Here is a 21,624-nt window from a genome sequence, read left to right as displayed (position 1 = left end):
TTACCTATTCTCAATCACAATGGTATTATGCCCATGTTTAGCCCAAAACAACATCAGGTATTCTGCAAACAAATTGAACTGACATAATTTTTCAGAGCAAGCATATTTCGCATATCAGTACTGACCACTAAGTTGTGATTGGTGCAGTTAATGTGGGCCCAGTTTGCACATCATGCACAATTATTATTATTGTTATTAATTATTGCTGTTATGTCCTCCAGCATGGGGAATTCTTACCCCAAACATCAATTTAGTAGCTTGTGAAAGTAACTTGAAAAACTGATTAAATCATATATAAAGTCTTTTGTCTCAAAATATATGCACCCATTCCATCCAAGAATCCACTTTAGCTAATTGTGAAAGATTAAAAAAATTGTTAAGCTACACATTAAATCAACTTTCCTCAAAACAACATTTAGACATTGTAAATGACCTATTGGATTAGGACAATTGTGCAATGCAAATGTTGTTGTTTTTTTACCTAGCATACAGACAAGTAATCTTTTTATCTTCTTCTTTGGTGTTTTATGGCAGTAGGCATCAAAACAAGTACAGGCAAGTAATTTTAAAACGAATGCCTTAAATTAGTTTTTGCAGTAATCCTGTACGTTCATGAAATTAGCACGAGGTGGCGTCAAGCCTAGTTTATTGCATCTGTGACGCATTTTCCAAGCGCCGGAAACGCGCTCGCGAACGCTGATGTGTTATTTTGCAGTATATGGTACTGCTAGTAGTTTAATTTTGAAGATTATTCCTTAAAAAAAAAAGAAACCGTTAGTTTTTTAGATGCCTAAAGGGGAAGGCGTAAACACCGGGTGAACAAAACAAACAGGCACACGAGAAGAACTCAGGGAAGATGCCGGTATGAGTCAAGCTTAACAACAATTTTAAAAGAAACATGATTAATTAACTGTGTGTCATATACATTTATTCATATGATAATTGTAAATTATGATTGGCGAGATTTAAGTGTTGTGTTAGTGCTGTCCTGTGAAGTAATATATTTCTCGTTAGCCGAAAGGTAAAGTTGGAACCAAAGGCAAAAGACAAATCTATGAGGAAAACCAGGCTACTCTAAAGTTCTATTGCAGAATCATCCTGGGAGCAAACGTAAGGCCTTATCTATCTATCTATCTATCTATCTATCTATCTATCTATCTATCTATCTATCTATCTATCTATCTATCTATCTAAAAGCAGTCATTTGTTTTGTGTTTTGTATTCTTTTCAGGCTATTTATGCAGCAGTCAATGTCTTGCTCTTTTACAACTCATCTACATTTTGGACATGGGTAAGTCGCAGTATGATGTGCATATTTTGTTTGGTTTTGTTCAGTTATGTGAATGAGCAAATCCAGATTGTTGTATGCATATCTACTTTTTTTTCGTTTTTTTTTTACAGTCTATGGTATCTACACGTGTCAATTGGAAATAGACCAGTGGTTTTCAATCTTTTTGTTGCCATGGACCCCCAAATTATAATAAATTCTCATCCTCATGTGAGAAGCCTCCACCCTAAAATTTATAAGGCAGGCAGCTATATATATTTTGATGTATAAAGACCCAATTTATACTTTGAAGAAAAAAAAAATAGTATTGTGTGTAAAATATTGTTATTTTAGTTTGTGTTTTTGTTACATTGTTATTTTTTTCATACTCACTGTAGTATTGTACTGTTACTCAAATCTTACTTTATTTTGCAATGTTTAAACTTCTTTTCTCTACGCTTTTCCACGGACCAGTTTGAAAAACCCTGATGTAGACAATAATATCCATCTCTCTATATTTGCTTAGGCTTTAGATCACTGTATGTGTGGTTTTTAGTCAACTGTGAGATAATGAACTGTTGGCAGTTTCTTGGTAAAGTTCAATCTTATTCACTCAACTCCTCTTCCAGTCTGGTGCTGAATCCCTCTTTTGTCTCTTTTGTACCAGTTCTCGCTACTGTTTGCAGTGGCGGTCTACTTTGGCAGCTACAGATCCATGTCAGCAATGGCTAAATCTTCATTTGCTGAAGATGGTAGCTTGCTAGATGGAGGGATTGACCTTAATATGGAACAGGGCTTGGCGGAGTGAGTTGGATGTTTTGTCTGTATATTTATATCCCCATTATATGTGTATTTTCAGTTGGTGATAAATATTCCTGATGGTAATGTTCATAAGTGACTTTTTTTTCTTATATTGACATGCAGACACCTGAAGGATGTGATTATCCTTACTGCCATTGTTCAGGTCCTCAGCACTCTGTCATCCTACTTCTGGTACTTCTGGCTCTTGGTGAGACTGCGGAATTGCTCTGATTGTAACATCATGGAGGTTTCTCTATTCCAGTTTTTCTGTAAATGTATTATTTGCTCTCTCTTTACACCAGGCACCTGCAAGGGCTTTGCATTTATTGTGGGCAAACTTCCTGGGCCCCTGGTTTTCTGCCGATGCACAGGCAGCCCCTGAAGAGAACGAGAAGAATGACAAGAAACAGAGGCGACAGGAAAGACGACAGATGAAGAGATTCTAGACTCTGTTTAAAAACATTTTTTTTACATTAATTGTACAATTACAAAGAACATGCAATCTAAATTATTCTGAGATATTCGATATGGCAGGTTAGTCCAGACAATAGATTAGGCACTGTAAAGTGTCAACTTTTTTTTTTCCTCACTTGTCATCAACTGCTCCGTCCTTTTCAGCCCTCTGGATCCTTTTTCTTACTTAATGTCCGTCTTAAAATCTCCAGCTCAGGTGCACCACAGTCATAAATCTGCCTTTGTTTTTGTTTTTTTTGCAGTGAGTTAAATGCACACAGAATGCCTTTGCTTACCATAGTGATCTTTCATATCATTAGTTTGAGTTGTTAATGAGGACCTCTCAACAGGTGCAGCTACACGGCCCATTGCCCTCAGCAATTTAGACCTGAGGCTGTATGAACCTCGCCAACCACATGAAATTTCACAGCACTTGAGTTCAGCTATTAGAATTCCCTCTTTAGGCTGTTTAGAAAATCATGTGCTGATTCTGTATCAAAGATCAAGTCTTTGAGATGTGATGTTCTGCTGAAGTTACAGGTGCAGCCTGGTGGTGCTTTGAGGGATTGCAAGATAAGACATTTACCTTGTGTGGCAACAAAAGACTGTCTGGTTACACATTTTTAACTGTTCAAATTAAATTATACTGTTTGTATAAAGTTGGATGGGTCAGTGTATATATAAATATATAATACATACACATGATGTCACAGTATTGACTGGCCCCCATCATCAATTTAACAGTTCAATGGACTGAAGCAATGAGCAAAAGAACATACAAACTGCATCTTGACAACCTTGTAAAAATAAGTTGCTTCAGGTGAAATTTATGAATCCCCAATGATTATAAATAAACTATTATAAAATGGTGATGAGTTTTCTTTTTAAAAACACGACTCTGCCCCTGACCCTGTTCCCAGAGGCCCTCCCAACAGTACGTTTTAGATGTAAAACACACCTGACTCAACTCATTCATTTTTTTTAGTAGTGGACTCCAAGACCTAAAATAGATATATGATATGTTTACTGTTAAGGGGCCTCCAGGAATTAGGCAAATTGTTCTCAATCCTGTTCCTAAAAGCCCCTGATGTTGCACAGTTTGGATGTTTCCCTTGTCTGACCTTCAGGCTGGGTCTTGGAGTCTCTACTAAGGACCTGGATTAAATCAGATGTGTTAATTGAGGGCTGTTGTAAAACCAGGATTGAGAGCAACTGTAGTAGTTGTTTCTGCTTTAAATTAATACATTTTTAGCTAACTGTATGGTCTGTAATATGTACATTTCTAAAATACATAACTTGGACATAGTCACCCCTGATAACAGATCACTCTAAATTGTAATGTAGACATGCATTTTCTGTAAAGATGCTTTGCCCTTCTTACATCTGAAAAACCTCCACACAGATTATATGATGTGCTTATTAACAAGTATTGTCAAAATAAATAAATAAATGAATTGAATAGTAGGTAGACAATTCCAACGCGCATGCGCACTCTGAAAATGTGCGCACGCGGATCTTTTCTCGTCCTAAACTAATCTTTTTCTCATTCATTAGTGCTGATCTGATCTGTCTATCGGCAGACTGCAGCCATGATAGTCCCCAATTAACCCAGACTGACCGTCACCAGAACAGGGAAGGTAAGAGGAACTGTTGCTAAGCTACTGCTAGTTAGAAACCAATCAGAAAAACCATGACAAAAGCAAAATGTGTGTGTAAACTGGGTCGAATCGACGTTTGTCGGTCGAGTGTGTTATCAACTTTCATCTCATAAATACATGCCAACGTTTCTTGGACTTTAAGAGCAGCACAGAACAGATAAGACAATGAGGTAAAGGTAGGTAGTTTGTTTACAGTTCAGATGAGTTCGTTAACGTTAGCTACATTGCGAAGCTAGCTGAAAGTTATCCAGGAACAACAAGTTTAAGACTTTAACCTGGAACTATGTATGTTAGTTGGTAGTAAGTCTTTTAACAAAGTTAGAAAAAAAGCAAAGACAGAAAGTTGATCGATCGCTTGCACATTGGTCATTTTCATAAATGAACTGCTAACGTTAGCTGTGATACAGGCTCGCGTGGCCAAGTGAATCAAACTGGAAATGCTTTGATGATTTAATCGACACCACTAGTCTCGGATTTAATGCGAGTGGTATAGTGTGTGTGTGTGTGTGTCTAATGTTTATGTAATGTTATGTATATTTTGTTACACTAAGTTAATAAGGTAAGGTTTCATCAAGATATGTTCAGAAAGATCAACGCTTGAACCTGGCTGCTCTTTGTTCATTACGCCTTTACTTTGACTAATATATACACGCTCACGATAAAACTGCTGCTTTTGGCATCGAATACCTGCTTTAACTGGTGGTAAAGGGTTTCACAAGATTCGGGTAAAATGTGGAATATCCCCCTTAAGAACAAGGGACATTTACCTTTAAATTGTAACATATAGATATGTGTTCAGCATGTGCAGCCAATTTGCCATAAGGAAAATAAATATAAACATTTGCTAATTTAGCTGTCACAGCACGACATTTAATTTTTTTCTAAAAGGCCACTACTGGAGAAAGTTATTTAAGCAAACTTTAAAACTTTAATTTTCATCAAGCAAGTTTAAGCAAATGCAAAAACACTAATGGTTTTCAATCTTAGGGTCCCTCGTTAACGAATAGAGACAAATAACTTTGGTATTAAACATAATACTATGTCACAGCTCACAGAGACAAAATGAACAAAAATGTTTTGTATTTGAAACCAGGTTTTGTGACATTATAAGGAACATCTCAAATGCAATTAAAGCAAGTTTTCCATTTATGGAATGGTTTTTATAAAAATAATGACTTAAATTTTTTATTTGTATCGATATTTGACCTGTATTTTAAGAACCAATCATAAGTCAATAGTGAAGTGTTTTTTTTTAAAGCTGCATGTATTTATTATTTTTCTTCAGTTTAGCCCCTCACACACATTGTTCTCTTTGAAGTACAGTGTCTGTAATTTTCTCCTAAAACAAAGGCAATGTGGACATAATACAACTATAATTTAAGTTTTAAAGGGATACTCCACTTTAAAATGAAAATTCTGTCATCATATACTCACCCTCATGTTGTTTCAAACCTGTATGAATTTCTTTCTTCTGCTGAACAGAAAGGAAGATATTTAGAAGAATGTCAGTAACCAGACAGTTTCTGGTCTCATTGACTTCCATAGTAGGAAAAAATATATACTATGGAAGTCAATGAGACCAGAAACTGTCTGGTTACTGATATTCTTCTAAATATCTTCCTTTCTGTTCAGCAGAAGATAGAAATTCATAAAGGATTGAAACAACATGAGGGTGAGTAGTATATGATGACAGAATTTTCATTTTAAAGTGGAGTATCCCTTTAAGATATAGACCAGGGGTGCCCAACCCTGCTCCTGCCAATCGACTGTCCTGCACAGTTTATCTCCAACCCTAATCAAACACACCTGAAGCAACCAATTAAGGTCTTCAGGATCACTTGAAAATTAAAGGCAGGTGTGTTTGATTAGGGTTGGAGATGAACTGTGCAGGACAGTCGATCGGCAGGAGCAGGGTTGGGCACCCCTGATATAGACCATTCATTAACAGAATGTGAGAGATTATGAAATGCAAAAAATTATTGAATGGTCACCTTTTGTCATAGTTGTTTGTCCTGCCGTTATTTAGAGAGTAGTCTTAATGTTCATCATATTTACTCTTCTGTTTGTCTGACTCTGTACTTATATTAACTTTTTCAATTCGACAGATGGACAGAGAAGTTAAATTAATATCGTCGAATCCCTAACATTTATGTGTTGGTGAAATGAGCAGAGTGAGTTGACTCAGTCGCACAATCATCACGATGGCTCTCACCAACACCACGATAACAGCATGGAAACTGCGTGAGTACAGAGATCCTGGTCATGACACTGCAGAATGTTTTAAGTAGTCAAGATCTCTGTTTAAAGTTGTGGGAGAAGTGACTGGCTTTTGTTTTGTCATATGTATTGTTCAGAGGAGATTGTGGCTCACTCCAGCAATGTGTCTTCACTGGTGTTGGGGAAATCATCGGGTCGTCTACTGGCCACTGGCAGCGAAGACTGCAGAGTCAATATCTGGGCTGTCAACAAACCGAGCTGCATTATGGTATAACCCTGTGTTATGTGTTTTTGCGAGAAATAAGAGTCTCATGACTATATAATGAAGTGTTTTATCTGTTCTGCAGAGTCTGACGGGCCACACCAGCCCCGTGGAGTGTATCCAGTTCAACAGTTCTGAAGAGCGTGTGGTAGCTGGTTCCCAATCCGGCTCTCTCCGACTTTGGGATTTGGAGGCTGCTAAAAGTGAGTGGTTTGTGCTGCACCTTATGCACTTTGGTTAACATAAAACCTAAAATAAGAAACCTAGCGATTCTCTTGAAACCTGTAAAGAAAATGTCCCGGTTAAGTTGATCACCAAAGTCAAGAGAAAGAAAAATAGTAGTTCAGGACACCAAATTTAAAGTGGGATCCTATGTATTAGTCAAAATTAATTGTTAGGTACAGTGTACTTACGCAGTTCATGATGTTTGCTGGTATTGAGATGGGAAGTGGTTATGGTTGAGGACAGGTTTTGTGATAAGGTTTGGTTTAAGAATAGGTGTAAGTATTGTGTAAAAACATGTACGTAATCAGTAGTGTTGTATTAAATGATTAAGTTAAATGTTAGTACATGATAGTTAAAGACACTTAATTAAAGGGAGGTCCGAAGTTAGAATTTATATATTAAAGGCAAATTTTAGCTCATTACCACAATGTGAAAAAAACAAACCCTCAATACCATACTGATAAAAAAAGAAAAAAATACATTTTAAATTTTCATAAACTAAGAAAACTGCCTTTTCTTTAGGACTGTAGGATGAAATATGATGAATTTCTTGACAGGTTTTATGAGATTCACTTAGTCGATCTTAATTGACAAGTCATGGTTAAAAATGTGCCTGCTTACTTTTGAATTGATGTTCTGCACATTGATAGCCAATATTTGATGTAGAGATGGATGATGTAGAAAACTAGCATTCCTTGTGCTTTCTGGGATGATTAAATGAACCTGTTTGGTGGGAGAGGTCCTGTAGTGACCACTTCCACTCTGAACTCTGAAGACATGCACAGGGGCCATCTGACCAGAAACACTTATTGAGATGGACACTTTTTTCAGAGTATTTGTTATCCACTGCTGAATTGATTTCTTGTTTTTTTTCTTGTTTTTTGTTTGTTTTTTGTAAGTTCTGCGCACTTTGATGGGGCATAAGGCCAGTATCTGCAGTCTGGACTTTCATCCCATGGGAGGATACCTGGCATCTGGTTCTGTGGATAGCAGCATTAAGGTGAGTTAAATGCTTTTGCCTTAAAGGTTTTCACTAGTTTTATAGAATAATCAAAGAATTTGAAAAAACTGATGTTGAAGATTTGATGAATGAACTTGTCAATCCCAAACACTGGGTACTCATTCACTAAATGTGCTAAATATTTGTATTCATTCACACAGGATAATTTCTCATGACAGATGTCTGCCTAGTTCATAACACTTGTGTATGCATATGAATTTGTTGTTAACCTTGTTCTTGAGTATTCTAAATAAGCGGCCATCATGTGCTCAAGGTTTCCATAAACGTGCCCAAACCATCTCCATATGCTCTCAGAAGATGGACTCTTGCCTCATAGCATGCAAAGATCCAAGTGTGCCTTCCTCGAAACCAATAACGCAAACTATACATAAATCACATGCTATTTAAGATGAAATGCGTACATAAAAAAAAAAAAAAAAAAATTATGGTTTTTTTCATGTATTTAGAATTCATTTTAGTACGAAAGTTGATAAATCAACTTGTGGAAATGTTTGTACACAGATTTCACACACATTTGTTTAGGCATAGTTGGTGAATGAGACCCACACTACTGTCTTTGTAGACAATGTTTTTTGCATATATACGATTTGTATGTCTATCTTGAAGATTTAATTTTTCTTGTCTAATTTCTTTTCTAGTTGTGGGATGTGAGAAGGAAAGGATGTGTGTACAGATACAAGGTAAGTACTAGACTATAGTAGCGTGTGTGTGTGTCTGTACAGTCAGAAGCCAGGCTAATCACCCTTAACACTCAGTTGTGTCTGAGTACATGATTAAACTGTGGATTAATGAGGCGCTCTCAATCTATCTTACCCTATTGTTTTGTGAAATGGTGTATTTTTAGTCTCATGTTGTAAGATTCAGCCGTTGGTTTATCCATTTAAAAAAAAAAATTTTTTTTTTTAAATCACTGGATATTAATTTTGTATAATGGCATTTAGCAGGATGTTTTGAGTTTAATGTCTTTTAAAGCACTTTAGTTTGTAAAGTCTCTATCTGGTACACATTGTGCAGAATAGAGATGCGCAGATCAGCTCTAACGTCACCCGAATCCCCTGTTAAAAATGAATCATCCATTTACATTTTAAATTTGTTCATTTAGCAGATGCTTTTATCCAAAGCGACTGACAAATGAGAACAATAGAAGCAGTTAAACTAACAATAGGACAACAATATGCAAGTGCTATGACCCTTCCCAGTTTAATCTAACGCAGTACTTTTTATTTATTTTTATAAATGGATATAAAATAGAAGAGAAAGTGTTAGTAATTAATGGATCAAGTGCTGGCGAAAAAGATGTGTCTTCAGCCGTTTCTTGAAAATGGCTACGGACTCAGCAGCTCTGGTTGAGTTAGGCAGATCATTCCACCAGCAGGGAACAGTCAAAGTAAAGGTCCGAGAAAGAGATCTTGTGCCTCTTTGAGAGGGCACCACAAAACTACGTTCACTTGCAGAGCGCAAGTTTCTGGATGGCACGTAGGTCTGAAGTGAAGAGTTTAGGTAAAAGGGAGCAGAGCCAGTGGTTGTTCTGTAGGCAAACGTCAGTGACTTGAATTTGATGCGGGTGGCAACTGGCAACCATTGCAGTTTAGTGAGGAGCGGAATGACGTGCTCTCTTCGGCTCATTAAAGACCACTCTAGCTGCAGCGTTCTGGATCAGTTGCAGAGGTTTGACAGTGCAAGCTGAAAAACCAGCCAGGAGAGCATTACAGTAGTCCAGTCTGGATAGAACCCAAACCTATGATTTTCTCTGATTTAGATATCCGCACCCGATCATCACAATACAATTTTTCTAATTCTGTTACGCACGATATGGTATCATATTACACTGAAGTATGCTGCTTTTAAATGAAAATTTATTTCAAATAAAAGTTCTTCTACTGCAAAATTGCATTTCCTTAATAGTCTTTATTCAGGCTTTACTCTCTTCAAACTTAATGTGGAATGTCACAGTTTGTGTCACTGCAACTTCCCGAACACACACACACACAAGAAATTAAATGTGTTCAATCCCAAACTAAGGCTGAATATAGGCGTTTATTAGTTTGTCATATACAGTGCTAGCCTGGTCCTACCAGACTCTCGTACATTTCATTTGTACAGAGAGTCTGGCCACTCTCCATTGACAAGCGTTAACTTCCTTGAAGGCGGGTACTCTGAAGTTTAAAACTATTGGATCTGCCCAGAGCCACTCTGGATCTCCCGTAACCAATCGCTAACGTTTGGTCGTGACGTAACCCTACAACTCAAACTAGCGCACGACATCAACGTCATCGTTCTCAGCCACTCCCTCTTTTGGCTGATTGGACCGCCAGAGAAAACCCAAGAATATACCGCAAACCCAGACGGAGTACTGAAGGAAAATTTAAATTGAGCGGAAGTAGGAGGGCAGAGCCAGGCTGGCTTATACAGTGCTTCACTGCCGTTACATATCATATACCCAGCACTTGACTGGTCCTGGTTAAAGGGAAAGTTCACCCAAAAATTTGCTTGGCCTCATGTTGTTCCAAACCTGTTTGAGTTTCTTTCTTCTTTTGAACTCAAAAGAAGATATTTTGAAGAATGTTGGTTACCAGACAGTTTTTGGACCCCATTGACTTCCATAGTATATCTTTTTTCCTACTATGAAATCACTGGGTACCAACAACTGTCTTGTTACTAACATTCTTCAAAATATCATCTTTTGTGTTCAACAGAAGAAAGGAAAAACTCATACAGGTTTGGAACAACATGTGGGTAAGTAAATGATGACAGAATAAAAATTTATGGGTGAACTATCCCTTCAACTACTTCACTAAAATGCTCCCACATGGTACTTTTATTTCATTCCTTTTGTTTTGTTTTTTATTCTCCTTTTTGAAATTGTCTTAACAGTTTAGCCTCCATTGATGTTTAAACAAACTTGGACCCCACAACTGCGTAGCATAGAGTCTGCAAATTAGTGTCTAATGAAAAATTAAGCTTGAAACGTGTTAATATTTTCATCATGTTGGAAAACACTCTTATCAGAATAATTTGTTAAGCTTTTGTATATTTTTAGTTAAATCTAAGTTATTAAGCTAAATCTTGTCTAGGTTTTTTTCCTTTTGTGTTTTATATGACCAACAGGAGGTGCTCTAAGCATGTTTTCCTTGATTGGTTTTCCCTGAAGAGAGATATGTTGTCGTTGAAAATGAAGTAAAAGAGTGGCGTGCGGTTTTATCGTGAAATGAGAGTTCTGTGTCTTTATTAAAATCAACACATTATAATTGATCTCATCCAACCCGCAATTATTAGGATTTATTTATTTTTTTATTATTACTTGCGGATATAACGGTGATCTGCGCATCACTAGTGCACAAGATCTCAATGAATGTGATATGGTGGACTCATTTGTGTGGTTAAAATGAGTGTGTGTTTTATTTCAGGATCACACTCAGGCTGTGCGCTGTCTAGCCTTCAGTCCTGATGGGAAATGGCTTGCTTCAGCCAGTGATGACAGCACAGTAAAGGTAAGAGCTATCCTGTACTTCTCACTTGCAGAAATTGTGTTGCCTTGTAGGTAAATGGTGGAAATTTAGTTTTTAATGTGTACTCTCATTCTGCTCTTTATCTAGCTGTGGGATCTCATAGCAGGCAAGATGATCACTGAATTCACATCACACACATCAGCAGTCAATGTTGTGCAGTTCCACCCCAATGAGTACCTGCTCGCCTCTGGGAGTGCAGATCGGTACTGAGTGTTTTTGTGTGTGTGTGTGTGTGTGTGAGTGAATGAAGGGTTGGTGTCTGTCTATACATAATGCGGCTTGAATTGAATGTGTTCGGTGCTGCTTTGGCCCAGGTTTGTTAACTCTGGCACCATCTATTCTTTGTATATTTGCTGCAGGACTGTTAAGCTGTGGGACCTGGAGAAATTCAACATGATTGGCTCGTCAGAAGGCGAGACGGGAGTTGTGAGGTTCTTATCAGTTTTCCAGTCTGGATGTGTTTGTTTTTCTCTGTTTGACCCTTAGCTGAATTCTCTGCCTTTTTTTTGTTTTTGTTTTTTTTGCAGAAGTATATTGTTTAATCCTGATGGTAACTGCTTGTACAGTGGCTCAGAGAACACGCTACGAGTGTACGGCTGGGAGCCTGATCGCTGCTTTGATGTAGTGCATGTAGGCTGGGGCAAAGTGTCTGACCTGGCCATCAGCAACAACCAAATGGTTTGTACTTCATACACAATCTTTCTTTTTCTTTCTACATGCATAAATCAGTTGGTGCAGTGCTATTGGGTGAACTAGCATTCCTCTTGCTTTCTGGGATGATTAAACAAACCTGTTTGGTGGGAGAGGTCCTGTAGTGACCACTTCCACTCTGAACTCTGAAGACATGCACAGGGGCCATCTGACCAGAAACACTTACTGAGTGAGAACATAAGGCATTTTAACAGTTTCCGTCTTTGTCTTCTAACAATTTTCACCTGTCTCTTGAATAGATTGCGGTGTCCTACAATCAAACTAATGTGAGCTGGTATGTTGTGGATCTCAACCGAGTGAAGAAGTCCGGATCTGTGATCCAAGGGTTGATTCAGGACAAGCCGATCCCAGCTCCCACGTCTGCACTGGGAACAACACTACGGCGGAATTACGAGCGGCCCTCTACTTCCTGCACGGGACAGGAGTAAGATTCTCTTTCTGTCTTTGTCTCACGCACGTACACCGCATGTGCTCGTGTAGAACTTAGCATGTCACTTCTAGAAAAGAACATCAGGGAATGCATGAGCTTATAAAATGCACACCTCGAATGTAGTTGCCTTGGATTAAAGCATTAAAAATCGAAATGGTTTGCATTTTAATATTTACCTTCTGGCCCTGTGTATTTCCACTTCTAATTGCCTTCTAATTAACTGTAAAATTGCAGTGTTTTTCTAAAATAAAACTGAGGGATGAGTCAATGGTTGTACCTGGAGCACAAAATTATGACAAAGCTTTTGTTCTTCAGTTATTAAACATGTTTGTAATTGGCGGATCAATGTTGTACTGACCTTTCAGACACTACCATTAAAAAGTTTGGGGTCAGAAAGTTTTTTTTTTTATTTTTTTTTTTTATTAAAGATCATGTGATCCTGAAGACTGGAGTAATGACTGCTGAAAATTCAGCTTTTCCATCATAGGAATAAATTAACTTTTTTAAAGATGTATTTAAATAGGAAAGTTATGTTAAATTATAGTAAAATTTCACAGTATTACTTGTAGTTTTACTGTGTTTTTGATCAAATAAATGCAGCCTAAGACATAGGCTGAATCCGAAATCGCCCCCTAAACCCTCATTCACTATTCCCTACATTAGTGCACTAATACTGTTCACTTAAAGGAGTGAATGAAAACGGTTGTCCGAATTTGCTCACTTGTTGAGCGTACGTCGGTTGTTCACTTGTTATTGTGGTGTAATGTGGGATTGAATAAGTGCACTCAATAACATCCACTATGGTTTCGGACACCACTACAAATGGCTGTCCACTCAAATATTGCCCTATTTGAGGGTAAAGGGGGCGATTTTGGATTCAGCCAGTTTTTCCCAATCGTGGGACACGTTTTTGAACTCCTCCTAATCAAACACACCTGCATCCACTCATCAGCTCTTTAGTAGAGATTCCAAGAACAGAAAATGATGGGTCAGATAAGGGAGATGCCCAAAATGTGTACTGTTGGTGTGCCTCCAGGAGCAGAGCTGGGATACATTACACTGGCATAACTTACCCACCCCAAAACATATGAAACAGTAGTGTATCTTTACAACATATGATGCCAGGTCAAAAACCAGCTTATGCAAGGATTTTGTCTGATATAGATGTTTTTATATGCATTTAAACATGCTGATCTTGTGTGCTTGTGTAGGATGAAGCAGAGTTCAGAGGCCGATCGCCGGAGTCCAGAAGGAGAGAGGAGAAGTCCTAGCAGTGAGGATGAGAAAGAAGACAAAGAAAGCAGTGCAGAAATCACCAACCCTGAAGATTTTAAAGAGATCTTTCAGCCCCGCAGTGTCATCTGTGAGTTTTAGTTGCGCAGTTTAAGTTGCGCAATTATGTTCACACATGCTGCTTCACATGTGCCATGGTATATAATCTTTCTCATGAACATTTCATATTTTCTCTTTTGTTTCTGGGTCATTCCTTTCCCCTTTTTCCATCCTGTTCATGCAGCACGAACGCCACCTAAAAGTACCGAACCTTTCCCAGCACCCCTAGAGCACTCTTTCTCAGAGAGTGTGCTAGAGAAACCCGGCCCAGCAGTTAAGATTGTGACTCCAGTAATAGACAGGGTCGGTTTTTCCACTTCTTAAGTGTCTTTTGATAAAGTAGTAAGTGTAGGCTGTGACTTGTGTATAATGAATGTTTGTGTATTTTCAGGCAGGACAGTTGAAAGGTCCTATTATCTCCTCTACTCCAGTACAAAGAGTGGAACCAACTGTGATCGCTGCTGCTCCCCGTCCAGTTGCTGTGGTGACCACATCAGTGACCTCTCCCTCTCGTCCTGTGGTTACTACCACCAAACCTAAACCCTCTACAGGAATCATTCTCTCAACACGCAACGAGCCAATTGGCCTCTATGTAGGGGACTTCCTTTCTGTGAGTTCAATGGATGTTTAACATTACTGTCTAGCACTATTGTTTCCTTAAGATGATTCACTTTTATGCTGCGTTCATGTCGTGTCAGAATTGCTGTAATTATTAGATGGGGTTTCTTGGAGCTGCCGGAGCCGTTCTTGTGATAACTTTCTGTTTCTATGGCAATGTTCATAACCCCTAAATGGATCCATGAGTTGCTTTGTTGATAATGATAGCAAAATACTTCATCACTACTAATTCACCTCTTGCAAAATACTGAAGAACAAAGACATTTGTTATTATAGCCAGAGACTGCTACACTCACCGAAACAAAATGGTACAACAGATGTCGCCAGGGTGATACCCTTTTAAACTGTTCGATATTTCTTTTCATGTAGTGTTTGAATGTTAAAGGTCTGCTAAGTTTCAAAGACCAAAATTCACAATAAATGGAGATTTTTGTCTCCCAAAAGGAAGAACCGATTCTGAACTGACTGAAACGATTCTTCAGTAATTCCAGTCTTACATCCTGCATAAACCTATATAGGTTTGTAACAGATTTGCATAATATCGAAGGCCTCGAAGAGTTTGGTTCTTGTTGACATGTCGAGAAGACGCTGCAAGCGCAATTCCACTTTGCATGCACTTCCAATGGATGAGGACTTATGTAGTAATACAGATGACTTCATTACTATTTGTATCACTGTGTACAAGTGTTGAGGAAGCCTTCAGACCTGAAATTCAGATATGGTAATGAGCGTTTTGTTTCTGATACGCTGTAAGCGGTAGACCAATCACAAAAGACTGGACCATCTGACCAATCAGAGCAGAGTAGGCTCTCGGAAAGGAGGGGTTTAGAGAGACGTTTGATCGAGTCGTTTCAGACACTGAGAAAAGAGGTGATGCTGCAAAGTATATTATGAGAAAATTAAAGTGTTTTTTGACCTTGGATGCATGTAAACCTTTTGTAGGAGACCTCCAAAACAAAATTAGGAACCTTAAAATAGCATAATAAGGGCACTTAAAATGGTACACATTAATATCTTTTTTTGAAAGTGTACTGCCACAGTCACAGCTTTTGTACCAGAATGTAAAATACGGAATGATTCTGTTGAGTTATTTCTCTGTTTTTATAGCATGCACGAAACGCTAAAGCCAGCGTGATGGGAGATGAAGAGGCGTTGGCACAGATCAGGAAAGGGCATGACACCATGTGCGTAATGCTGACCAGTCGATATAAAAACCTGGACACAGTACGCTCTGTCTGGGCCAGTGGTGATGTTAAGGTAAGTGCAACAGCACTCAAGCTGATGAGCTTTGATAAATTGTGGGACTGACCGATTGTAATGAGAGATCTGTTACTGGCTGATGGATACATTTACTGCTACACATCGAAAATGTATTTCTAATGTAATCTAGTAAATGCTGTATAGGGCTATTATTGAAAGCAGCGGTACTCTAAAAGCAGTGTTTGCATTTCCCTTCGTGTTGCCCAGACTTCCCTGGATTCAGCTGTGTCTATGAATGATCTGTCTATTGTGGTGGACATCCTTAACATAATCAACCTCAAACCGTAAGCATCCATGTACATTTTCAGTCTCAATGAATGCTTCTGTCCCAACTGGCTTCGTTTTAGCTGAATTCACTAAAAAGTGCAGTTATAATTATCTTTCAGATCACTGTGGAAATTGGACCTCTGTACATCCATCTTGCCACAGATTGAGGAATTGCTGCAGAGCAAATATGAAAGGTGACTCATTCATGCTTATGCCGTTGACTGTGCTGCAAAAACTTGGTGAGCCGTCTACCTAGATTTTGATCATGTACAGTAAGGCTGTCACTAACGATTATTTTGGTAATCAGATAAAAAAAATTATAAATAGATCTAAGTGAACAATAGCCGTGATTCAATTACAGATTTGCGCAATATTTTCTAAATGTCGGATTTAAAAAAAAAAAAAGAATTTTTTTTTTGAAAAATGACAGCGTCCCCCCCCCCCCCCCCCCCCCAAAAAAATAAATATAAGTCTCTCGCAATAAGTCATTACAAAAATCATGGCAACGGATGTTGGTAGGTTTAAGTATATCCCAGCCACCGCACTAGCCATTATTTTTAATCGAAGGAGACCTAGGTGTGTTATCCAAGCATTAATGGCAAGGAAAGCCCCTTATATTTGGGAGTGGCCATGTATGAGGTGTTTCTCATATCTGCTTCAAGGTTTTGATAAATTGTGGCATTTGTTGTTTAGAATCCAGTATTCCCGTAATTCTTTTGTCTTTTACGAGTTAAATGAAGAACTAGGCTATGTCTTGTCTTCTGTCCAAACATACCACGTCTTCTTTAAAGAATGATCGACTTTTGCGTACGCCAGGTGACCTGTAAATGCGAAAAAAACCTTTCCATTGCAGTTGTGCAAAATGTTCCTTTTTCAAATTGCCTGAAAAACCACCTCATGCGAGCATAAGCTTTTTTGGGATATAAGGGAGTTTTTGCAAAAATTATGTGTTTCTATTGGGCGTATTTTCAATTTCAATTTGCGCAACTTGAAGGTTAATGGAAACGTGGCTAATAACCATTAAAATAACTTAAAATACATAGATATAATAACTGATTCAGATAAAGTATCAAAAGCAAGTTATCATATGGTTTTATTGAACAACACTGTTAAAATACATGTAATATACTATATATAATGTAATATACATAATAGAAACATAATCAACTTGCTGTTGATTGTTGTCGTTATGCTTTACTGCATGATCAAATACTTGTTTAATATTTGCCAAACAATATTAAATTTAAATGTTCAATTAATCTTTAATATTCGGCCACTTTACTATAGAAATGCTACAGTAAGTAATGTAAATGCTACATGATAAATAAAGCCTTGTGCTTCACCCTGAAACCTGTAGCGCATATATTTATTTAACTGAATCGCAGCCATTGTGATTTTTCTTTCAATATGTGACAATAGCACTTTTCTATATTTAGATTTTTAAATGGTTTTTATATATTGATTCGTGCAGCCTTTGAAAACGCTCCGTGGAATACGCCACTTCCGGTGTTTTGCTGGTTAATCGACACGGACAAATTGCAATCGAGGATTTTTTTTTTTTTTAATCAAGTACTCGAATAATTGTAAAATACATAATAAAAATAAAAAAAGCCTGATAAAACATCTGGTCTAATCTTTTCATATTCATATCCAGTTGGAAAAAATGATCATCTTTGACTGTTTTGGGTTTAGGATAATTTTCTTTTACAAAATACTACGGCTGCCCTGATGGAAATTGGAAACTGTTCCAAATAACTATTGTCCGGACCTCCACTGAGAAGGAAATATAGAGGCCGGACCGGAATAATAATTATTAAACAAATTTATGAAATATTATTGTTTTGTTAAACCATAATTAATATTTGAAACAATTATATTAACCTTTTTTTTTTTTAACTGTTGTTGTTAAACTATACTTAGTAGTAGTACCTTGTTTAATAAACTTGTTTGTATATATATTTTTAAATATTATTATGGTTAAATTGATTAATAAATCAGAAGTTTAATTATAATTAAACTAATAATAATTGTTATTATTATTATTATAATATTATAATAATAATAATAATAATAATAGAGTATTACTACTGATGTTTAATAAAAAAAATTATAGTAATGCATTAAATGGAAATTGTTCCATGACACAAGGGTAAAATATATTGGATTTATTTACTTTTTCCCCCCTTTTTTTAAATGCTTCGTTAACATCATAATCAAGTGAGCGTAACGTTACGTCTCTCGTGCAGCTCATGAGGAGTGCTTGAGTGGCTGTTAATGAATTTCCTGCTTATGAAGAGCATTTCAAATCAGTTGCTTAAGAGGATTAATTTTGATTGCTTGGGCAGCAGCACATAAGGCAGTAAACAGCGAGCCAGTTTACAAGTTTTTGAGGCGGCCATTTACTAGTCATAGCCAGTAGCGTGCACAGACCTCCTCGGGGGGGAAGGACCAAAAAGGGCACCAAAAAAAAAGAAGAGTTCCTTGTTTTTTTGTTTTTTTTTATCCTTTATTTCCTTGAAAAGACGTTGATACAATTAGAATGCATAACACATCAAACAAAGATAGGGAAATGATGATAATATTACTAAATATTATTTACTTTACCAAACAAAACAGTGAGAATCAAGAAGGTAACTATGAGGAATTCATGTTTAATTTAGTTGATGTTCGAAATTTTATGCATTAAAGTGTTAGCTGTCATGAAATCAGTAACACTTTTACAATAAGGTTTCATTAGTTAAATTTGTTAACATGACCTAATAATGAACTGCAGTTCTACAGCATTTATTAATCTTCGTTAATATTAATTTCAGCATTTACTAAAACATTATTAAAAACAAAAGTTGTATTTGTTAACATTAGTTAATGCTGTGACATGAACAAACAATTAGGTGTATTATTATTAACAAATGCATTAACAAATGTTAGTTAATACACATGAATAATAAACAAATGAACCTTATTGTAAAGTGTTACTATGAAATCAAATATATAAATCCTTACAATTTAGAGGTTGGACATGGACTTAAGATTTAATTTCAATGTATTTCCCCAAGCTAATAACACTTGCCTTGGATAAAAACGAATGACGTTGTTAGACTCGGAATGCAGCTGAAATCGAGTTATACTTTTATTTTAGTTAAGCATAACTCGCATGCTGACGCAACTTTTACAGTAGTATGGTAGGATAAATGTAACTTGTCCATATTAGCTTAACGTTACCTGCTGGCTGCTCCTGTAGTTGAAGACTCGTGGCGAACTGCTGCGTACACAGCGCTGCAAAGGAAACTCCGCCTACCACTTCACCTCCTTATCGAATATTTGTTTGTATTATTATTATTGTTAGTGGCAATAGTGTATGTGTATTATCTATTATATTATTTAATAATAATAATAATAATAATTTACATTTACTGGTCATAGCCATGTACAGACACAGCGATCAAGTAACACATGCTCCCTTTTCCTTCAACAGTTATGTCCAGACTGGTTGTATGTCTTTGAAGCTGATACTGAAGCGTTTTTGGCCTTTAATCTCAGACACGCTGACTGCTCCTCCGTCTGTAGGGGTGGACATTACTCGAGAGGAGAGGTTAGTACCTAACAAACACTTGTGATTTACCTTAAGTGTCTGTCTAAAAATTATACACTGTTATTGATTTAAACCTTTTTCTGTAGTGTTGGTTTGATTTTATTGGATTCTTAACTGTCCAGGGCACAAGACTGAAATGATGCCTCTACAATATTTTTCCCCCCATATAAATAAGTTCTTAATGCATGATGACAACTCAGAATCTATTGGAATTTACAATCTGTGCTCAGCAAAAGAACTTTAACACACACACTAAAGTTTAATTAAACATTCGCAGTGCTGGCTGATCTGCTGATGATCCTCAATTTACTCAAACATGACCAACAGTTCAACCAAACACTTATTTTATTTGTAAATGTTGCCTTTAATGAGTCAGTAGCTTCCATATGGTTAACTATTAGTCTGAAGCCCTGCAGTCTGTTAAACGGATGTTTTTGTTTTTCAGGCATCGGAAATGTAAAGCTTGCTATAAGCAGTTGAAGAACCTCAGTAATGTAGTGAAGAACCGGGCCGAGCAGGTTGGTCGTCATGGCAGCACTTTCAAAGAGCTACAACTACTTATGGCCCCTTTGGACTACTGACACACACGCATACACACACACACACACACACAGAGAAACACTCATCAATCTCCGAACACAAAGCTCAGTCAGAAAGAGTCAACAATGGGCAAAGCACTGAGCTCGATGACTGAGCGATACACTTACACGTGTGTGTGTGTGTGTGTTCATAAGCACACTTTGGAGAAGTATTTATATAGGCTTTTGATGGTTATTTTCCTTGTGCATAAACCTTTTTTATGCACAAGTTGTTTTTCTAAGCACTGTCAATAATAAAGATGAACTTTCATATGAGAGAGATTCCCCCAAAATATGAAGTGGTGTTTGGGCAAATTTTTTTGGGTGCTTAAGTATGCTTTATTCCAGTGTTTGTAATCGCTTTTTCATTCATAGATTTACTTTGAAAGTGAATCACTTGTAACTAAAAAAATAATATATAATGTAAAAGTGCAGACGCATTTATATTTTATTTGGGAAAAATCCAGTTATTCCAATAGGAATCTGTGCAATCTGGAGTTCTGCGTGTGGACGAACGTGTCCCAGTCTGATTTTAGTTTGTTCAAGTTGCTCATGCAAATTCGTCCCGTTGACCAACAGAAAGCTTCTTGGTAAGTGACTTCTGAGTAAGCAGTGCTACATGGACTGACACTAGTACACTATGACCTAATCCCGTGAAAGTTTTGTCAATGTGACTTTAAGGGAATGAATCCAGACAAAAATACTGTCTAATGTATGTGATGGAACATTGCAACAAGATGTTTCCATAATGACACATAATGACAATGTAATAAATAAAAAAAAAATTTTTTTTTTTGAGACCCAAATGTGTCAATGTATTTTTAAACGCCATTTTAAATCCCTTATATGCCACTGTGAACCGCAAGTACGGTCTTAAAAGTTTTTTGATGACTACAGATATTTAAGGTCAAGCTTTTAAAACCGAACACAGACTGAGCAAACAAATCAGTTGTAATGTTTTCAATCCAAGTTGTACTATTTAATAAGAGGTTAAAACATTAAGCTGTGTAAATGTGAACAGATACTAATGCTGCATATAATCAGATCATCTGTGTGGTATGATACTAGTGTTTGCAGCATATGGTACTGATGTTAGGGTTTAAAAAAAGTCTGCAGAAACAGTCCTATTCATCTCAAGAAGGAAAACAAATGTAAAATGCATCTCAACATGTTGTGAGGCTTACTAAAGACTCTGGAGTTACACAAGTCCTAACAGCCTTCCAAATAACTTTATGGTAAGGGTGAAATGAAGAGCATAGGTGCTTGTACATTATTCAGGGTCATATTCATCTAAAATCGTGTTCTGTTATGAATGCTTAATGTGCAGAGACTTTTGCTTGGGCAACAGAGGAAAATAAATAATTTGAGCTTCATAATAAAAATGCGAGGACGATGCTTTAGTGCAGATAGTCGTTCATGTAAT

General features: G+C 37.1%; 2 protein-coding genes across 5 annotated transcripts; both read left to right on the top strand.

The window, feature by feature from the left end:
• The first annotated feature begins 606 nt into the window (after positions 1–606).
• Positions 607–3,391, top strand: tmem208 (transmembrane protein 208). Its single transcript, XM_084404480.1, has 6 exons — positions 607–862; positions 1,015–1,110; positions 1,232–1,291; positions 1,935–2,071; positions 2,192–2,276; positions 2,371–3,391. Exons 1-6 carry the CDS (start codon positions 857–859, stop codon positions 2,512–2,514), a joined length of 528 nt encoding a protein of 175 aa, XP_084260606.1. The 5' UTR covers positions 607–856; the 3' UTR covers positions 2,515–3,391.
• A 608-nt stretch (positions 3,392–3,999) lies between these two features.
• Positions 4,000–21,001, top strand: katnb1 (katanin p80 (WD repeat containing) subunit B 1). 4 transcript variants are annotated; one of them, XM_084404383.1, is made up of 19 exons: positions 4,000–4,158; positions 6,285–6,420; positions 6,534–6,664; positions 6,744–6,861; positions 7,783–7,883; positions 8,543–8,584; positions 11,312–11,395; positions 11,501–11,616; positions 11,773–11,844; positions 11,941–12,091; positions 12,364–12,548; positions 13,766–13,917; positions 14,071–14,189; positions 14,278–14,496; positions 15,612–15,761; positions 15,972–16,048; positions 16,151–16,225; positions 19,507–19,623; positions 20,069–21,001. In XM_084404383.1, the coding sequence occupies exons 2-19, from the start codon at positions 6,381–6,383 to the stop codon at positions 20,202–20,204; spliced, it is 2,085 nt and encodes a 694-aa protein (XP_084260509.1). In that variant the 5' UTR covers positions 4,000–4,158; positions 6,285–6,380; the 3' UTR covers positions 20,205–21,001. The 4 variants fall into 4 exon arrangements, with proteins under 4 accessions (XP_084260509.1, XP_084260511.1, XP_084260510.1 ...); XM_084404385.1 differs by having other exon boundaries at positions 4,152–4,349; XM_084404384.1 differs by having other exon boundaries at positions 4,152–4,355.
• The last annotated feature ends 623 nt before the right edge of the window (positions 21,002–21,624 follow it).

Source organism: Rutilus rutilus (genome assembly GCF_951802725.1).
Source record: "Rutilus rutilus genome assembly, chromosome: 3".
In the NCBI taxonomy this organism is placed as follows: domain Eukaryota; kingdom Metazoa; phylum Chordata; class Actinopteri; order Cypriniformes; family Leuciscidae; genus Rutilus; species Rutilus rutilus.
Note: the sequence above shows the minus strand (reverse complement) of the source record. Positions and strands in the feature narration are given on the sequence as shown.